Raw genomic sequence first — 19674 nt, 5'->3', positions numbered from 1 at the left:
TAATCACTGTAGTAAACACCAACTTCTCTTCTAGAACCATCATCAAGTCAAATTTAAAGGTTTACCAAATACCTGCAACATTGATGACATTTGTCATGGTTTTGGTATTTTGTTCCGTGTTTTGTCTTATTGTGGTAGTCTTGTTTTTCTATTTTGCTCTGTTTCCTGTTTTATTTTTATAGTCTGGTTTTCTGTCTTGTCTTGTCTTACTTCCTGTCCTGTGTTTTCCCGCCTTTTTTGATTGTTCTGCCCAGCCCTAATGTGTTTCACCTGTTTCCCAGCCCTTGTGTCACCTGTCTTGTGTTACCTCGTTACCCTGTGTATTTAGTTTCTGTGTTACTCTTGTCCTGTGTGGGCTCATTGTTCTGTTGTGTCGAGGTTTCTCTGGTCTAGTATGTTATGTTCGGTGTTCCTGTTTGTTCCGTGTTTCCTGGTTTTTTGTATCCGCAGTATTGCTGGAGATATTTTTCCTGTTTCTTCAGGACACCTTTTGTTGTACCTGTGTACGCCTAATTAAATCTTTGAACTCAAGCACTGCTCTGTCTTGACTGCATTTGGGTCCAAGCCTTGCCACACACTTGACAGATCGTGACAACATTCCCACTATCATCAGCTGTACTTTAACAAATGTTAGCATGCTTGTATGCCAAACTAAGATGGTGAACAAGGGTCAAAATTATACCTATTTTACATCAACATGTTAGCTTTGCCATTGCGAGCATGTTAGTATGAGTAGCTGAGTACAGCTTGACAGAGATTCTACTGCTAGCTTAGACTCTTTGTCCTGTTAAATAGTGGATATCTCTTAGGCCTTCTTTTGACCTGATGAAGATTTGACTGTACTTTCAAATACATTTGTGGTTTCAAGTCAGTGTGCAGGTGCTACTCTTTCATCAATATCCCCTGGGCCTTGACACTCAATATAGTGAATGACATAAGCAATATGTCTTTTGAACAAAAACATATTCACCTGAATTCTCTCAGAAGTCAGGAACTCACAGGTAGTACCTGGCAAAGAAAAAGTACAATCCTGCAGCGGTAGCTCTCGCAGGGGAGAGCTTAACTTTACATTGACGGGGCTTAAGAGGCATGTGTTTAATTTCAAACTCAAACACCACTCTAGAAACCTCCTGGGGAGCGTGATGACAGAAAGCTTCACTATGCCAGGCCAACGCTGGAGTTGACATTAGCCAGTGGATTTCTAAACATTTCGGAATGAAATCCCAAAGTAAAATAAACCTCAACATAAACGGCTTGATTTGGTTGTTGATATTGCTTAAACACTGCAGAGGCCCCAGTGGGTAGATAAAGCTTGTGTGGACACGATCACCTCATAGGGATTCACTGAGGTCAATAAAGATGCTGCCCTTGAATCCAAGGATACTTTCTGTTTGTTGGTTTTTCTTATTGGGTCTCAGGCACTGGAATTAGCTGTTCATTTATATCAGCCTTTTTGTTTTCCTTCGAGAGCAGCAGGGTGTACTTTCTGAATGCAAATCACTTTGATTGCCAAGTAATTGAATGAACAGGACTTTATCTTAATGGCACTGTGAGAGAGATATAACGACAACTCAGAGATTTACAGTGCATGCTGACTCATGGCACACAGCACAGTGGACCTTGCAGTATCCAACAGATAATCTAGCAGATGTACAGTAACAGAGACTTTGACATCTCTTTACATCACTCCATGTTTCAATCATTGTATGCCATTAGTTGTATGTTAAAGAGGGGAAAAAATTGACTTGCTCACAGTATAGTCAAAATATGCACCAAAATGTCTTATTTACAAGAACTGAGGAAAGCATCCCGCATTTTTGGGTTGACAATGACACTTTTCGAAATGTTATGTTTTGAAAGGAGCTGTATCAGGATATTTTCTAAGTAATCCCTCAGTTGAAGTCAAAACATCAGTATCCGAATACAAGAGTTCATAGCATTAATATTCTGTGATGTCTTCCTTTTAAGCTGCTCAAAGGATATGATCTCTCGTGATTATTAATGCAATATGTTGATGGGCGGTGAGGCATACAACACTGATAAGAGGAGATGAAGAGAAAGAAAACCCAGCTCTTTTAATATTTCTCTTCCCCTGTTGCCTTTCCATTATGATGTATCTCTACCCTCCTGTCTCTGGCTCTTTAATCTTTAATCACCTCTGGTTTAACAGGCCAGAGATCTTTGTTGGTGGGTGATGTTACTTATTTTAGAGTCCATTATACTTCTGGAGTTTTTTCCACACAAGATGAAATACGGGATGACTATTCTCTGTTTAACTGTGGTACTAAGTCAAAGGGAGCCCCTTTGCAGACTTCAAGCATATAGTTACATAAGTTGCTGTCGTCAAAGTTCTTCTCAAAGGAACCAACTGTCAAATAATTCAAATGAACTGAGCAGCAACACAATGAATAGCTAGGTGAATTATATAACCAACAGATGTTTTTGTAATTTCTAGGGGCACATATTCAGGTTACCACAATAAGCACTTTTGTGTGTTGAGTATCTTATGCTGCAAAACTATGATGTTGTGAGATTGAACGACCATCTGGTGTGAAGCAGAATATAGAGTCAACCCTTTTTAGCTTCTTAGTTAATGACCAAGGGGTTAACTGTGTGAGAACAACTGTGCTCATCTCTTGGATACTACGGACGCTGTATCCGTGGCACATCCCACCAATGTCAGGAATAGATGAGCTTTCTCTCCGCACTCACTTTTAGAATAGCTCTAATGTAGGTCAACGGCATACAACACAAGACACCGCCATTTTCTTTCAATGTTGACCGAGTTCTAACACATCATTGGAAAACAAGGTCACTGATACTCGAGAGGGATTCTTGTCTTTAACAGTGAGCCTGATTGTTTCTCATCTTTTATCCAGACAGATGCTTAAACCATCAGTCTCCCATGTAGCCGAGAGAGCTCTGAAAGGACACGAGTCGAGGACATCTGAGAGAGAGCACATGGGGGATGTTTTGACAAATCCCCGGCCTTGTCCCTGATGAGAAAAGAGAGGCACATATGGAAGGATCTGTATATACTGCACAGCTCTCATTTCCTCAGAGTCTGGATGGCTTGTCTGAGGCAAATGTATCATGAACAAAACCATAAAGGTCTCAGGGTTGTCTCTCAGCTCTGCTCTCATGGAGAAACACCAGAAAACTGTACAGTATGTGGTCATCAGACTCTAGTATCGCAGGGCTCAGGGTGAGACAGGGATAGGTGTTACAAGCAAGAACCAGACCTGAAGAAAGCTTCTGCAGTAGAAGAGATGGCCAATAATGTAGATAAAAAAAGAGGTAGTGGGATTATAAGAGTGAGAGAGAGAGACTGTCTGAATTTGAGATTCAAAAGATGGTGTGGGATAATGAGGAGTCTGACAGAGGGGGGCATATGGAGCATGTGCAAGGACATGTGGAAAACGTTTCCAGGCTTAACAGGCCGTGATCTTTGAGTTCAGGGAGATTGGCGGGATCGCAGGTCACGTTATCACGTCCGCATATGATGGATGTGCTGTGAAAATGAGGATGATAAAGTGTATGGTGTGTGGATATACATAATTGCATGCTTGTAGTGCATATGTGCTCATTCACGGTAATATATATTAGAAGGGCTGTATGTGTCGTTTTTTTCTCTCATTAGACTTTTCCCTTCCTCTCATTAGAGGCTCCCCTACTTGTTTGCTTTTTCTCTCTCCTGCTGTATGGATGTGTACAGGGTGTAGAGAACAGATGAAGAGAAAAAGAAGACTAGAAGACGGAGTAAAAGCACCTGGCCATATTGAAATCCTATCACAGTGGGGAGGAGGGAATAAAGGCTCCTGAATGTTCCCTGGGGCCTCTGCGGACAGAATGACACGTCTTAGAGCTCGCCTGTTTGCCTCCTGCTGTTACAACATCCTACACTGTGTTCAGACCAAAGAGGCTGCCTCTATCAACTACACATCACAGTCCTTTCATTGGGTCTAAACGAAAGGATCAGTAATGCAAATTAATTGATATTGCCTATGGTGCAGAAATGAAGTCACGTTGTCTGTGATGCCATTTAACAGACAAATATTACAGCGATTAACATCTGCTCGGACGCTTATTTGTATTCCTTATGCTTAACTAAAGAGCAGCCGAAGCAGCCTTCAATCTAAGAGAATAAGTGTGGCTTTTACTTTGACATAATATTGTGTGAATGCCTATTGTGTAGGTAGGCAGACTGTTGACATTTGGTCTCCCTCTCTCCTTTTCTTATTTTCTCCCACTCACTCTCTCTCCCTCTCGCTTGGTTACTGCAGCCCAATGCAACCCTTCATTCATTTTTGTTTGCACAATGCACAATGCAGCAGAAGCCTTGAGGGGGTGTGTTTGTTTTGCTTTGTTTCTTTGTGTCTTGTTTCAGCGCAGAGGACAGTCATCCAGTCATCAGCGTGGCTTTTTCCCCCACGTGCACTGTTAGTCAATTAGAGCTGCCATCAAAGACAGAGGCACCCAGGGAAATAAAGGCAGCGGCGTGGATTTGTCTGTGCTACGCTGATTTCCACCCTTAAACCCTCTCCAGACGAAGAGACTGCAATAATTGGGATTCTGACGGTGGGTTAGGGGGACTCATTTCCTGCCTTCCCCTCCTCCCCTCCTCTTTTCCATGCAATCACATCTATCCAATCATGTCTGCCCGGCACCTACCTTTGCACTCGATCCCCCTAACTCTCTTTATCTGCAACCACGTTTGGCTGAAGAATTACTGAAGCTTTTCCTCCTTAATCTAATTGCTCTGGGTACAACGGCAAGAGCCTCGCTTCCAAGCAGCTATTGCCCGCCACTGACGCAGACCTCACTGAGAGACTGACAATAGAAGAGTAGGGCTGCACAATATATCGGTTTTTACCGCCATCGCAATATCAACTTGCGCAATACACATATCGTAAAAAGGCTGCGACATATCGCAGTGACGCTGCTGGGAGATTTATTGTGTTAATTGAAAGAGAATATCAGTAGAAAACTACACTTTAAAATGTAACTGTCTGTAACTGACAGCTGTCAAATATCTTTTCTTTTTTTAGTGGTACCTTTTATGTCCAATTCAATGTTCAATTTGTTCAATGAAATAATGATGGAAATGGTTTCCTTTTATTTGTTTTAAATTCAACTAGCAATTTGTTGTATTTTAGCAAAATACTGAAAGCAGCAGGAAGGTAGAGCTGAGTCCACTTTGATATCTGTTTATTTATCGCAAGTAATATCTTTATTGCGATATTCAGCAACGTTATCGCATATCCATATTTTCGTCATATCGTGCAGCCATATAAAAGAGGCCCTAGTATTGTTCCAAATTATGCACACTGTGACCCAAAAAGTGCTTATCATGCATGTGATAACTAAATAAGTTAACATTATGGACTGGAATTGTTTCTAAAAAGGTGTATATCAACAGTAAAATACTGTATGCAAAATGCAGAACTTATGTATAGGTGATATTTTTAAATGTCTCTCACTCCTATACACTTTAGAATTGATTTCCTCTTTCTCTTTTTCAGGCAACCGAGTTGGTTTCGCAGTCAAGATCATTATTTCCACTGCACATAAGTGGAAAAGCATGCAGAATATGTAACAGTTGCTGTCATGCTGTCTGATGTTATGTGTTGACTATTCTTCCAACAAATCTGGGCCACACAAGTCCACAAGATCTACGCTGACTTTCTTTTCCCACACCAAATACAGTCATTAACAAAGACACAACAAAAAGATGAATCAAGCTGTGAACGTATCGCTGTGACAAATTGTTTGTCTCCATCTGAATCTTCACTGCTCTATAACACGAGCCACACTCCCACAGTCGAGACCCTTGAACTCACAATGGCATGGGGTTAGATGATTAGATTACAGGGGGGGGGGGGGGAATACACATGGGTATTGTTAAGGGAGTTTGCAATTCCACCCATGAACATGGCTCTCATTGTGCCCCACTGAAGAGAATGCTTTTTTTATTCTGGAGTGAACAGCAAGGGCAAACAGGTCCTCATGTGTCTCTGCGGTGCACCATCTCTCTTTTCAGGGCTGTCTCTACTAAAAAGCCCTGGTGTGGTTCCTTCACTCACAGCACTTCTTAGAGATGAAACTTAATCTCACTTGTAAGACAATCGCCGGGAAAAAAGGCCTCAGCTATTTGATGTAAGCGCGCCCTTCTACTGTCAATATTTTGACAGATTTCATGACAGCGTAATTATTTGCAGGGATCCCTGCCAAGGATTTAATTGTTACATGCATAATTACACGTTTAGTTGCGGAGATGTTGGAACAGAGCATTGGTTGCGTACTTAATATTACAGTACAAATAGTGTCTTTTATCTTAGCTGCTTCATGCTGTCTATGTGGCTCCATAATCCGGCTATGAAAGGGGATATCTTACAAACCCTCCAAGGGCACCTCTCACAAATCAATTCATTACCCCATAATATCGGCAGACAAAAGGCCCATCTTTCCTAGATCAATTCATTATCCAACTTCTGGCAGTTGAAAGGCGGTGACTGACCACAGTTTCAAGCACTGCTATCAGCTTTCAGTGTTTAGGAAGATAACTAGAGAGCAGACCAAGTGGTGGCAGCCTTCTGAACAATGGGGTAACCGTGGAATAATATCCTTTTTAACCGTAATGGTTTTATTTTCCTTCTTGGTAAAATACACACTTCCCCGTTGTTTGCACTGGGGCTCATAACTATTGTATGGAGCCATAAAATCCATCTCCGTGCGTGGCATTCCACAGCTGCACTCTCAGATAATGCATTCATTTCATAAAGCTTTAATATCCAGTCAGGGAAGTGACAAAGTGAATGTTCAAATTTGGTCTGTGTACACCTATATGTGCTTCTGTCAGGGTGACTACAGATTGTCTACAAGCCCTGCAGTGCTCAGATCTATAATTGTCACTACTGTAGTTGGGGTGATGAAGAAGGGAGCATGCCGTCAGTGAAGCTTCTCTTCTGGTGGACCAGCAGGTAAGGAGGAATAAACAGGAGGGTGGTCAGAAATGGAAGGTGAAATCCTACATTGTTTCAGTCAAAAAGTCTCATGCCCAGCTGTGCAGGATATTAAACAATCACGCTTTCCCCCGTTGAGCTGATGGCATTTAATTGTATAATCCCGTTTAGCACAAAAAAACCCCACCATGACTGAGGACACCCCTGAGATGTTCCAATCCACCACATGCAGTCAATTACACGTAGGTCAAAAAAACAAAGCCGATTTGTGTTATAATGTGGGGATGTGGATTCAGAGTAGCTTGCTACAGCAGTAGAGAGTAGTTGTCTTCCCGTACCTCTTATTGGCCTGTAGTCCTTAAGGAGGAGCTGGTGCCTGTCCTCATTAGTAGTCATTGAACGGGGCCTGACAGTGTTTCGGAGTCAGCACCCATCACGTTTCCCCTCCCAGCACACAGACACTGGGGGGATGTGTCGTAATTACAGGCGCACATAAGAGAGGTTGTTGTGCTGGGCTGGAGCAGCACGGCTCCAGACTGCAGGCTACGCGCTGTCATGCTGTTTCAAGTGATCAAGATCCCCAAGCACGTTGAGCAAATACCACCTGCCAGACTACAGAGCGGGTATGGCACAGGTAAATGTTGGGTACATTGATGTTTTGAAAAGCCAAATCGTTTTTTTTGCCTGTGAGGGTTTCCAATTAATAGGAAAATGCAGGCAATTTTGAAAAATATCCATTTTGTCCTCATCGATGAGAGGAGGCATTCTACCAACAAAAGATCAGCACAGAAATTGCACAGATTCAAAATTGCTGTTCTTACTTTCTTTGAATTAGTTTAGAAAGCGTTAGTTATGTGCACTGACGTGCTTTTCTGTAGGCTGAAAAAAAAAAAATCAAAAAACATTCAAATGTGGGAGAAGACCATGTGTTAAGAAAATTACACTCTAAAAGTGCATTTAATTCACTTCCTTACATATAGATACAACTATTACAATCGTTATGAAATAGACTTTAATTGTACTGTAGATGTGCTACAAGGTGCACACGAAGGTAAGTAATAAAACAAATAAATAAATAAAAAATGTTCCATTGTGATTTGCGGCCATTGATGAGCAACTCCCATCCCTTTTTGTTCTGCAGTCACAACTTCAAAAGGCAGCAGTATATTTACAGATAGCCAGAATTATCATGTGAATTGGCATATTCAGCAGTGTATTTGTGTTGGAAAATAAACAAAAAAGCCTTTATTAGTTGTTTTTTTTAAATACATGACCATATTGTAGATCACTATATAGCTTATACCATCAATTAAATGGGAGTGGATAGATCCCTGGAACAGCTTACAGTGAAGAATAAACACTGTATGGATTGTATCCTTCAGTGTTTGGATTACTCTGTTATGATGGCAGATTGGACTGATTCATAAGGCTTAGCAGATTTAATAAGAGCAAAACATACCTCGACAAACGGTCCCATTCTCCACAGCCTCGTTCCCAGCCTTGCACATACAGCGTCCGATGGGTACCATCCATTCACCGTCTCCATTGCAGTACAACTTAATGGGCACATCCACCTCCTCTGCGTTGGGGATGCAAACACCTCTTGCAGCCACCAGGGAGGTGCTCTCTGCTCCCGAGAGCGTCTCCTGGAATAACGCCCCGTTAGTGATGATACGGGGGCACTTCCGGTAAAAGACGCGTACAGCGATGAGCGACATACAGCCGCCGTAGTCCTGGAAGGCCAGGTAGAAGCCATTCCGTGACACTGGGCCAAAGCTTCGAACCTCAGTGTTGATCTTCATCACTCTGCCCCCTAGGTCCACCTGGGAGAAGCTCTCGTCCGCTGCGATGGTGTCAACTTTGATCCAGGGGTTCTCCATCCAAGCTGGTGAGGTTCTGGTGGCTGTGTCGGCATCGGATTCATAGTAATAGAGGTTAAACGTCTCTTTACAGGAGCCCGGCACGTTGGGAATGCTACTGCAGTCCCTCACCGAGAACTTCATCTCCACATGGATTCGCTGAGCGCCCCGGCGCCGGATGTACTTTGTCCGTACCCAGTTGTTCTGATTGTTGTCGAAAACATTGCAGACCTGGTACGTCCGGATGGTGTTCATGTTTTCATCATAACCGCTCACCTCCTCCCACTGTTGGCCAAGGACAGACATAAACAGTAAGTTAACATTTTTACATGTGACTACTCTGAAAAGAAGTCTGACTAACAAAATTGGTAATTGAGGCACATAGTTAACCCGATTCATTCAATTAAGTGCAATTCAGCTGTAAAGCAGTAAATGGTCTGCATGTTTCTTTTATTAATATCAACTGTCATAAAACCCCCGCTGATAACTGTTTTTCAGGAATAACAAGAAAGTTTTCATGCATCCTTTATAATACTTTGATTACTGGGAGTAATAAGCTTAAGCAATGTTTTGATTAAATTGATTACATGGTGCAAAGAAACAAAATATCTCCAATAAACCAGTTTACATGGATACATTAGACAGGCCTAAAGTAACAAATGAGTACCAGCCCTTCCAGCATGTCATCCCATTAATAATGGGATATTAACAAGGTTATGGGTTACTTACTCTGACCCTTACTCAAGTTTATTCAGTCAAGTAAAGTTTATTTTTTCATAATTATAATAATCCGAGGATTTACTTATTTTAAAGAATACGGTTCACTATTTGGGGATTATGTGTTAAATGACTTTCAGAAATCCAACAGTGTGGGAACAGCTGCTTTGTGAATACAGAATGAGTTCCAATTTTAGGATATTTGTCTGGGTATATGAACTGTGTCGTTTGTAATTTGACTTACTCTGACAGGTAAAACCAACAAAGGTAGGTTGGCATTATGAAGTTGTCACTTAAGACCCTACTTGGCTTACAGCATTGATCAGTTTGGCTTTTTCACAGAGTTTTCATTTAGGTATTGCATTTTGGGACGTTAAAACATATAAACCTTGCTTTGTAGAGGCAGGAAGCTTTGATGTTACCCTCTCCTTTCACATCCTCGCATTGAGGAAACTATTCACATCTTGTAATGCTTTAAGAGAAACTGGAGACGTGACAATAAGTCACTTGAACAGAGCAGAGAGGTCTCTGGTTTATGTAAAGGTGTGTCCTACCTTTTATTGTGTCTTAATAGGACACATTCATAGCACAAACTGCAATGGGTTATTGACATTCTAGTGAATGCTCCTTTCACTACAGTGAAGCACTGAGGAAACATGACTGACTAAATCATATTACACAGGTAATTGTATAAAGAACAATCAATGCGCAAATTTAACTCCAGATTTTCTGAGTATCCTATTCAACTTCAAAGTCCACATATTGCACACCAATTTAAGTACTCGCTCTGACTGTACAGACTCCAGATGCGGCCTCTGTGGTGTTCCTGCCCCTTGGCCATGGATCAAACCAGCTTTAAACACCATGCGCTCTAACCACTGAGCAGGTCAGGACCTTGACCTCGTCGAAAAATCCCGTTCTCAACCCCCAAGAGCCACTTTGCATCAGCAGCACCCTCTACTGCTCCTACAACTCTACCTCCCCCCTTCACTCTTCACTTCACAGCTGATATAATTCCTCAAATTAGTGCCCACTTAGTGAGGATTTGGACAGATTTTGACAGGTTGGAAGAAGAAAGTCACCCCTCTTGTTACAAACCGGCGTTCTATCAAACACTTTGAGTAATTAGAACAGCTTTAGTTTTTAATTCCCATGTCCTAATTAATCACTGCGAGTGTGATGCTTGGCTTGACCCAAACTAAAACCCAAACCACCACAAGAGCCAACCCAAACAGAAAAGATTGATGTACAGCCAAAAATAATAATAATAATGAGAGGAGACTTAACAAAAAGTACAACTTTTTTTATCTGTATCTACTTAACAAAACAGGCCCTTTTTTCCCCAAAAGGTGCCTAATGAGCAAAATTGAACTTTGCAAAAATATATTTCAACAATGATGTTGTTATAGTTGGAATTTAATTGTTCATAAACACGTGCATGCAAGTTGAATTCTACTGTTGCATCACACCAAGGTGATGCAGTGTGGTCAGATTTACTGCTTATAGCTTTAAAACCATACAAATAAATGACTGTACAAGCTACAGGTTCTTGGTGGTGTGTTTTAAGGATAAATCTGTCTTTTGGCCCGCACTGGCAGACATCATCATCCCAGGTCATGAGCAGCTATTGACCTTCCCACTTGTTGAGGAGCAGTGGGCGAGGTGGGGGCTGTGGGCCAATTAAACAAGAGCGGGCAGTCCGCTTCTACTGAGCACAGAGCGTTGGACAATCGCAGTTTAATAAAAATGAATGTGGAGACAGGTGGGGGTTGCTGCTAATGAGGGATGCAGACGGGGGAAACTGCAGGGGAAAGTGTTGGCAGTGATGTGGGGGGACGGGTTGATCCAGGCTAAAAGAGACCCCAAACAAAATGTGTTTTGATGGAGGGCCCCTTTTTGTCCTGTCATGGCCTCTTTGCCCCGCTTTCATCACAGCCAGTGGAGGGAAGCAAATGGGGCATAATAAGAGCCTAACGATCAAGCGCAGAGTGTGAAATTAGAAGAAACGTCTTCATTTTCACAGCTCTTTCCCTAGCTCTTATACTGAGAGTGCTGTAAAAGGGTGGTCATGTGTTTTAAGTATAGAAGGTGGAGGTAACCCTGGTGGTGGATGTCAAGATGGATTAGTTAGAGGGGATGAGCTGCCCTCAGATGACGTTGGAAAGAAAAACTCTCGAGATCCTGTTACATTTGGCAGAATGTTGTGTTTCTTGTTTTCTGAGTGTGGAAATCAACAGCCACAGGGCTGGTGGCATTTAATAGTGCCTCACTATAACATATAATAAATAGATGTTTAAAGCCTAAATGATCAAAGGCTGTTTCTTAATAACCAAAGGCGTACCACATATTATCAAGAGCTAATTTGCATTTGTGAAGAATTGTGGGTGTTTTTCAAAGTTATTAGACATAAGACTAAAACTTCAAGGTAAATAACATCCAATGTGTTTTTCATGGTACACTAGATGTGTGTCCTCCCTCTGAGAAACAGAAACATACTCTTACAATAAAAAATCATTGGTGTGAAAAAGAGCGCGCGACTGGCTCCAAACAAAAAGACACTGTTTAATGTTTAAATGGTTCTCATAGGGGTCCAAAAATCCTGGGTCGAATAGTGTTGGCAAATGATTTTCAGTGTTTGGTTTAACCTTGTAAGGTGTTACCTCTCCATCATTTCAAGGAGAATTAAACAAACACCAGGAACACACTTGCATTTGATATTTGGTGCTGCAAGTATACAAGCCATTTTGAATGAACTGTAATCGGATCCTTAGTAATTCTGTTATATTACCAAAACATGACATGATATCACAAAGTCAGTTGTTACATTTACTTGGCCTAGGCGATTATTCCAATAAGTAAAAAAATCTGATATTTTGCCAATTTGAAATCAGCTCTGTCTCATCTTTGTGTGGGCAGTATGTTTAGTTGAACGGTGGTTGGCTTTCTTTCCATGGCGCCAGTGCACGGAGCTCGGGACAGCCGCTGGATCTCGGCAAACCTCCGTGACGCGTTTGGCGTCATCTGGCAGACCTCAGCAGACCTCCACTGCTCCGCTCAGCTGGGAAGCCACACACCGTTCAATTGCCCAAACTGCCATGACACAGAGCTGGATTTAAATCAGCAAAATATCTCTTTAAGAGCAGAATGCTGTGCAATGTAGTCTGAATCTTCTGATTAGACTGTACACCTTATGTTTAGATACATCATGTTAGCTTTAGATCAAGCAGTAATATGCAGCTGCCCTTCATTCTTCTCAAAACAAATTCCTGCACCTTTATCGTATTGCAAGTTAAAATGTTTTCCAATTGTTCCAACAATCTCTTCTTTGATAATGAAACTACTTTCGCACACTAACTGGTGTGGCTATAATTTAAATTATGCTAGAGCAGCAACACAGAGACCATTGCCCTGCACAGAAAACCTGTCTAAAGTGAATATAGATTGTGGTGGTTAGATTATGGCTGGGCTAGTGGCGACTACTATAAGTCAGCTGCTCCTCTCTTCCTCTGGAGTTATATGAGGTGCTACAGTTCAGTGACGCTCACTGAGAATGAGGTTCAGAATCAATATCTCCTCTGCCACTCCAGGAGAGAGAGAGAAAAGTTCAGCTGACCTGCAATCCATACGTCTCCATGACAGTAGATCTCTGCTTTATCTGTAAAGCCAAGCGGAACGCACTGTCAAGCCTGAATTATAGACTGGAGTTACCTCTACAGCTGAGACTATTTACCAAAGACAGCTTTTTGCCTCATTCATCAGACGAGTATGGGATAAATGTAGTCCTCCTTGGACCTCTTTGTAGCAACTAATTACCAAACACATCTGTAAGAACACATTATGCAGGAGCTACTGTGCACTTTCCTATTTTACATTTACATCTTAAACCGACATTTTAATCCAAATTGGTTCATAGTAAGTAAGCACAGAAGGGTCCGGTGCTCAAGAACACACAAGACATTTGTGTACAGCCTAGATCTAAATACAGTTATAGCCTTAAAGGGATAAGCAACAGCCACAGTGACTCAAAAGATAAAATCAACAACTTCCAACTGTTAATCCTAAATGAAAACAATGCAAAATCCTCATTAATATGTTGTGATTTAAACTTGATCGGCCTCATGTCGAAGGATATCCATATCCAAGGACGGCCAGGCGAGCATCAGCAGCCAAGACTCCGCAAACAGTTATGTGTTTGGCTTTTGGTATGTCCTCTGTTATATTGCTCTGTTGGGACTACTATGCTCTTACTGTGCATCATACTGCAACACAATCAAGCTGTCAGAATTCTCTATTTCCTGTACATCTGCACAAACCAAGGAAAACTTAGCCAACAAGCAGACGGTCAACAAGTTTGTTGGCTGCAAAACGCTGACCACAACTACACTCTTTAAGCGCACTGCTCTTCAACAACCAGTCAAAAGTTTTGATAAATAGATGTGTTTGGCAAGCGCAAGTGGAAGGGTTGTTGATGTTCGTCACAGTCTTTCAAATCTGTTTAAATGACTGTATTAGAAGACTAAAGAAAGAATCAACCCCGAAACAAAGGACTGCATGCATTCGCTTGGGTTAATGTATTTATTGTACTGTATATATTGCTTATCTTTTTATCCTTATTGTACCGTGGGTCGGAGAGAAACGTATTTTCGATTCCTCTGTATGTCAGGCACATATTGCAGAATTGACAACCAAGTTGACTTGACTTGATAAAACACAACTTGCATTAAAATCAAGTCTTATAGTTAAAGCTATAGCTGCTCAAGACAACTAGAGTGGGAAGCAGTCTAGTAGTTCTACTACTCCCTACAACTGGTCAGAGAACAGAGTGACACATCAGTCAAGTAGCGGTGTGAACACTCCAAGATTTCATTGTTTTGACATAACATGAGCTGTGTATTTATCAGGTCCTGTCATTACAGTGTTTGAAATAACCTGAACTAGCTTCACGATCCACAGCCACATGACATATTACCATTCTATCAATGACAGAAATAAATGAATTATTCACACAAAAGCAGGGAGAGAGGCCCAGCGGAAAACTCCTGGGGCACAGTCGCCCCATTTGCAGTTGTGGAAAATCTGTCAGAGCAAGAGTGCCTTCCCTAAAGGGACAGGGGACAAATGACACCCACTCTCTGCATTCAATTACTATGAGAGAGGCCATGGGAGCCAAATCCTGCAGGAGACTGGGCTTCATAGAGAGGAGAGACTTACACACACACACACACACACACACACACACACACACACACACACACACACACACACTTAAGTAGAACTGTCTGCTGCAGTCAGCTCCAATTACCACTGTCCACTACTAATGCACAACATGTGAAAACTAGAAGAACAATTCCATCTTTTACCCCCATTCCAGTTACATGTGGATTATGTTTGCATGTTTCTTTGCATAATTGCTCAAATATAATTTCACAGACTTTAATTTTGAATCACAGTCACAAATTAGTGGTCACTTTCAATCCCAGCGAGTCCAATACAATGAAATATGTTCAACAAATTACTTGTAAAGAAAAAAAAAAGCCTTTGTTAAAAAAAAAAAAAGTACTGTATACCATGTCGGTCTGCCACACATGCCCACAATTATGTGTAAACAACCTCAATCTTATTCCAAAGGAATTCACATACAATATGCAGTATCTTCGATAAATCACAAGGAACTGATTTGTTTCAAAATACTCTGCAACATTTTGCCTTCCTGCAAAACTGCCCTGTGTGTGTTGTGTCCCCAAGTGACACTAGATATATCCTGGTATAGCACATTATGGCACATCCATAATGATCACCCAAACCCCACACACACCACCTTATTATGTTCTCCGCCAATGCAGAAGGCCTCAGTTTTCCCTCCACAGTAGCTCTGTGTGCTCTCTGTGGCCAGAAGTCTATTTCTAAATGGTCACTGTTTTCAGTCCTTCAGTGTAGGAGTGAGCAGGTCAGGAGGTCTGACCTGATGTTCACACTTCTCTCAGCTCCACCTGAAATGAAAACATTGACCACTTAACCCCACTCTGCTACGCTGCTATACATTAGCTTTATGTCAGATAGTTACGGTGGCCGACAGCGGCAAACGCCCTGCAACTTAAGAAAACACACGCAAATAGACAAAACACAAGCAAATTAAGAAAACAACTTAATTAATTTGACAACACGTGTAGCATTCAGCAAACGCACTGCAAATACCACAACACAACCAAATACATAAACGCACTGCGAATAAAAAACGATGCAAAAAGAAAAGCACACAAACCCAGAAAACAAATGCAACAAAAAAACGCTGCATCCAGATTACACAACAGAAGTTCTCCAGACCTCTAGAGGGAGCAGCTAGTGGAACAGCTGGATTTTCGACCCCACGGGGAGGGAGGGAGAGAGTGAGGGAGAGAGAGAGAGAGAGAGAGAGAGAGAGAGAGAGAGAGAGAGAGAGAGACTGCATAGACTGTAAATATTAAATCTATGTTTGAGATATGTTTTCTCTCATTTGGTGGGTGTGTCTTGGCTCAGGTCACAGGTGATACTCAATCAGCAGAGACGTCTGTAAACTCGTGGTGATAAAACATTTAAAACTGCATCAGCGTTTAACGTTGACGTTTGTTTAAGCCACATAAGAGGGTTTAATTTCGAGGTCCGAAATTACTGAAGTATAGGCCTCCTCAAGTGTAATATTGTGATTATACAACAACGGTTACCAACAAAATAAGTAACTAATCTGTATTCATATTGTGGAGAAATTTGCTCTTGAAATACAAAAAACAGACAGGATTTCTAGTCCCTCCCTGTTAGTAAACCAGCCAATTTACCGTGGGATTTATCAAACTGAATAAATCCCGCTCGCACATATAAACACAAAACTGCTTTGCTAACTCCAACGTGTTGTAAGTAAGACATCTGCTGAAAAAGTTATTGTATTCATTAGCATGATTGCCGTACTGTTTAGTTCACAAACATCCAACACACCAAAGTACAAACACATAGCGGACCAGACGTGAGCTTTTATTTTGAAAAGCCGAAGCTCGGGGACAGCACCAGCCGGGAGGGCATGAGACGGGAGCATATACTGTATATTAATAATATATTATGTTATTAATAATAATAATAATAATAATAATAATAATAATAATAATATGAATTTAATATCGGTTAATAACGGTCGAAAATCCAGCTGTTCCACTAGCTGCTCCCTCTAGAGGTCTGGAGAACTTCTGTTGTGTAATCTGGATGCTGCGTTTTTTTTGTTGCATTTGTTTTCTGGGTTTGTGTGCTTTTCTTTTTGCATCGTTTCATATTTGCAGCGCGTTTATCTATTTGGTTGTGTTGTGTGTCTTTGCAGTGCGTTTATGTATTTGGTTGTGTTGTTGTATTTGCAGCGCATTTGCTGAATGCTGCACATGTGTTGTCAAATTAATTAAGTTGTTTTTCTTTTTGCATCGCTTCTTTTTTCAGGGTTTGTGTGCTTTTCTTTTTGCATCATTTTGTATTCGCAGTGCGTTTATGTATTTGGTTGTGTTGTGGTATTTGCAGTGCGTTTGCTGAATGCTACACGTGTTGTCAAATTAATGAAGTTGTTTTCTTAATTTGCTTGTGTTTTGTCTATTTGCGTGTGTTTTCTTAAGTTGCAGGGCGTTTGCCGCTGTCGGCCACCGTAGATAGTTGATGTTTCCTCTTAAACAACGTTTTCAATGTATTCTGCTGGTCAATATATGTAAAACCAAAAAGCAAACTTGTTGCAAAACAGCGACAGATATCTATACATATTCACATTGTTATATCCGTATTGTGTACTAAGGCTACGTTTATTGTTACATCCTTATTGTGTATTAAGGCTACGTTCATTGTTACATCCTTATTGTGTATTAAGGCTACGTTCATTGTTACATCCTTATTGTGTAAAACCAAAAAGTAAACTTGTTGCGAAACAGTGCCAGATATCTATACATATTCACATTGTTATATCCTTATTGTGTACTAAGGCTACGTTTATTGTTACATCCTTATTGTGTATTAAGGCTACGTTTATTGTTACATCCTTATTGTGTACTAAGGCTAAGTTCATATATTGTTACATCCTTATTGTGTACTAAGGCTAAGTCCATATATTGTTACATCCTTATTGTGTACTAAGGCTAAGTTCATTGTTACATCCTTATTGTGTATTAAGGCTACGTTCATTGTTACATCCTTATTGTGTATTAAGGCTACGTTCATTGTTACATCCTTATTGTGTACTAAGGCTAAGTCCATATATTGTTACATCCTTATTGTGTACTAAGGCTAAGTCCATATATTGTTACATCCTTATTGTGTACTAAGGCTACATTCATGGTTACATCCTTATTGTGTACTAAGACTACGTTCAGATTGCATGCAAACTGGATCTTTGAGACAGACTGTCCCCACTGTTATTTGTATGTGATCAGATCTGATTTGTGTGTCCCTATCTGTATAAATTGCTGTGGTAACGACGTAGGTGTGAGTGTAGCTACGCTGGTGACAGGGCTTTCTAACCCGGAAGCTTTAGAAATGGAGGTCAATCATTTCGCCAGGCCCCCAGAAGGTACGCTCAGTATTTTGTAGCCAATTTTGTCCAGTGGCCACTTGTGGTACTGCAACCAAATATCCCCCGGCGGTCCAAAAAGGATTTTCGCCGGGCGAGCAACTCCAATGAACTGAATAGGTGACATTTTGGGATCCGGTATCCAGTTAATGTAATGCATCCATGCATTCTGCCCTCAGCTGTTGTTCTCCATACTGCTCTGCTAGTAGCAGGATCTGCTCAGCACTTCCGTCACTCTGGATTTGAGGTCGTCGTTGTGCGTCACATTGCGAGTAACGTTATGCATTTTGTTGAGTTTCCTCTTTGTTGAACTGCTCGAAGTGAATTTAAGTTGGACTTTTATTGTGAAAGGTAAAACCTGAAAAGAGTAAAGCTGCACTGCCACTGATAATAGAGGAAGTAAATAAAGGCGTCTTGGTTCACGCTGACTCGGAATACAAAGCCTCTGTGTTTTTATTTTATTATCTGCATAAATATGGGCACACACACATGACTGACGCAAAAGGCTCTTTGAAATCCGATTTGAGTAGCCAGAGCATCCGTACTGAGACGCATCTGTAGAAATCCGATTGGAATCACATTTCAAACCACCTCCAAATGTGGTTTGGATCCAATTTGCAAATATTGCATTTGTGTTCTTTTTGCTGTCCAGACTTTCTAAAATCAATCTGGATACAATCTGGATATGGGCAGTCTGAACAAGGCCTATGTGTACTGTATGTGGGCACATGATGGGGTTAAGTCTTCACAAAGGCGTACAGAGACAAACGTCTACATGATAGTTCAACTATACTGACTGCACCGGTTTCCCTGTGTGGGTGGAGTGAGGCATGTGATACGTGCGTTTTATTGCCAGAACCTCAAGACGTAGTCTGTAAACTTCCCAAACTGCCAGGGGATAATATACTGGTTTGCTTACATTTTACATTGGTTGTCAGTGTTGTCGCCAGTGCTATCAAGAATAATAAAGATGTCTTGCTTGTCTGGCTCAGGGACAACATAAGTCTGGCTGTCATTTTACATAATTAAAAGGAAGAACTGCCTTGCTGTACGCAGAGAGGGTTATAAAACTTGATTTACAGCAGCCAAACTGTAATATTGTTTTACACAAATCACTTCTAAAACAAAAAAATGCTGTAGTTGATTTTACAGCTAGGTTGGAAGAGATTTCTTAAAATAATATTTTGATATTCAAATATGCTGTAAAATAAAAGAGTGGAATAACACCAACTGCCTTAGCATTTCTGACGTAATATCACACTGTTATTTGATTGCATTTCTATTGTGTCTCAACGTATCACGTGTCAAGTTAGGATATATTTCATGAAGCCATACAGAGTAGTGAAAGCCAACTGCTGGTGCGGCGCACTGCTGGATGTTACTGATCCACCGGCTAAGCCCATGAAGCCATGCATATATGTGTGTAAGACAATAGCTTCTGTAAAGCACCTCTTGCTGTTATACTGAGAGGGAGAGCGAGCTCTGTTTCCACACCTGTTGCCCTGGGCCATGAGGGACAAGCTATCTCCATCGCTCTCACTCGTCACTTTCCAATGGACTGTGCTTTTGA

General features: G+C 41.2%; 1 protein-coding gene across 5 annotated transcripts in view; it reads right to left on the bottom strand.

The window, feature by feature from the left end:
- ephb2b (eph receptor B2b) overlaps positions 1 to 19674 on the bottom strand; it is a 138819-nt gene that overhangs the window by 59431 nt on the left and 59714 nt on the right. For all 5 annotated transcript variants that reach the window (XM_031302012.2, XM_031302014.2, XM_031302013.2 and 2 more), the window contains exon 3: positions 8422 to 9106. In XM_031302012.2, the coding sequence (XP_031157872.1) occupies positions 8422 to 9106 (685 nt within the window). The remainder of the gene's footprint in view (positions 1 to 8421; positions 9107 to 19674) is intronic.

This window comes from Sander lucioperca, chromosome 6, assembly GCF_008315115.2.
Source record: "Sander lucioperca isolate FBNREF2018 chromosome 6, SLUC_FBN_1.2, whole genome shotgun sequence".
In the NCBI taxonomy this organism is placed as follows: domain Eukaryota; kingdom Metazoa; phylum Chordata; class Actinopteri; order Perciformes; family Percidae; genus Sander; species Sander lucioperca.
This window is presented reverse-complemented; position numbering and strand designations above follow the sequence as displayed.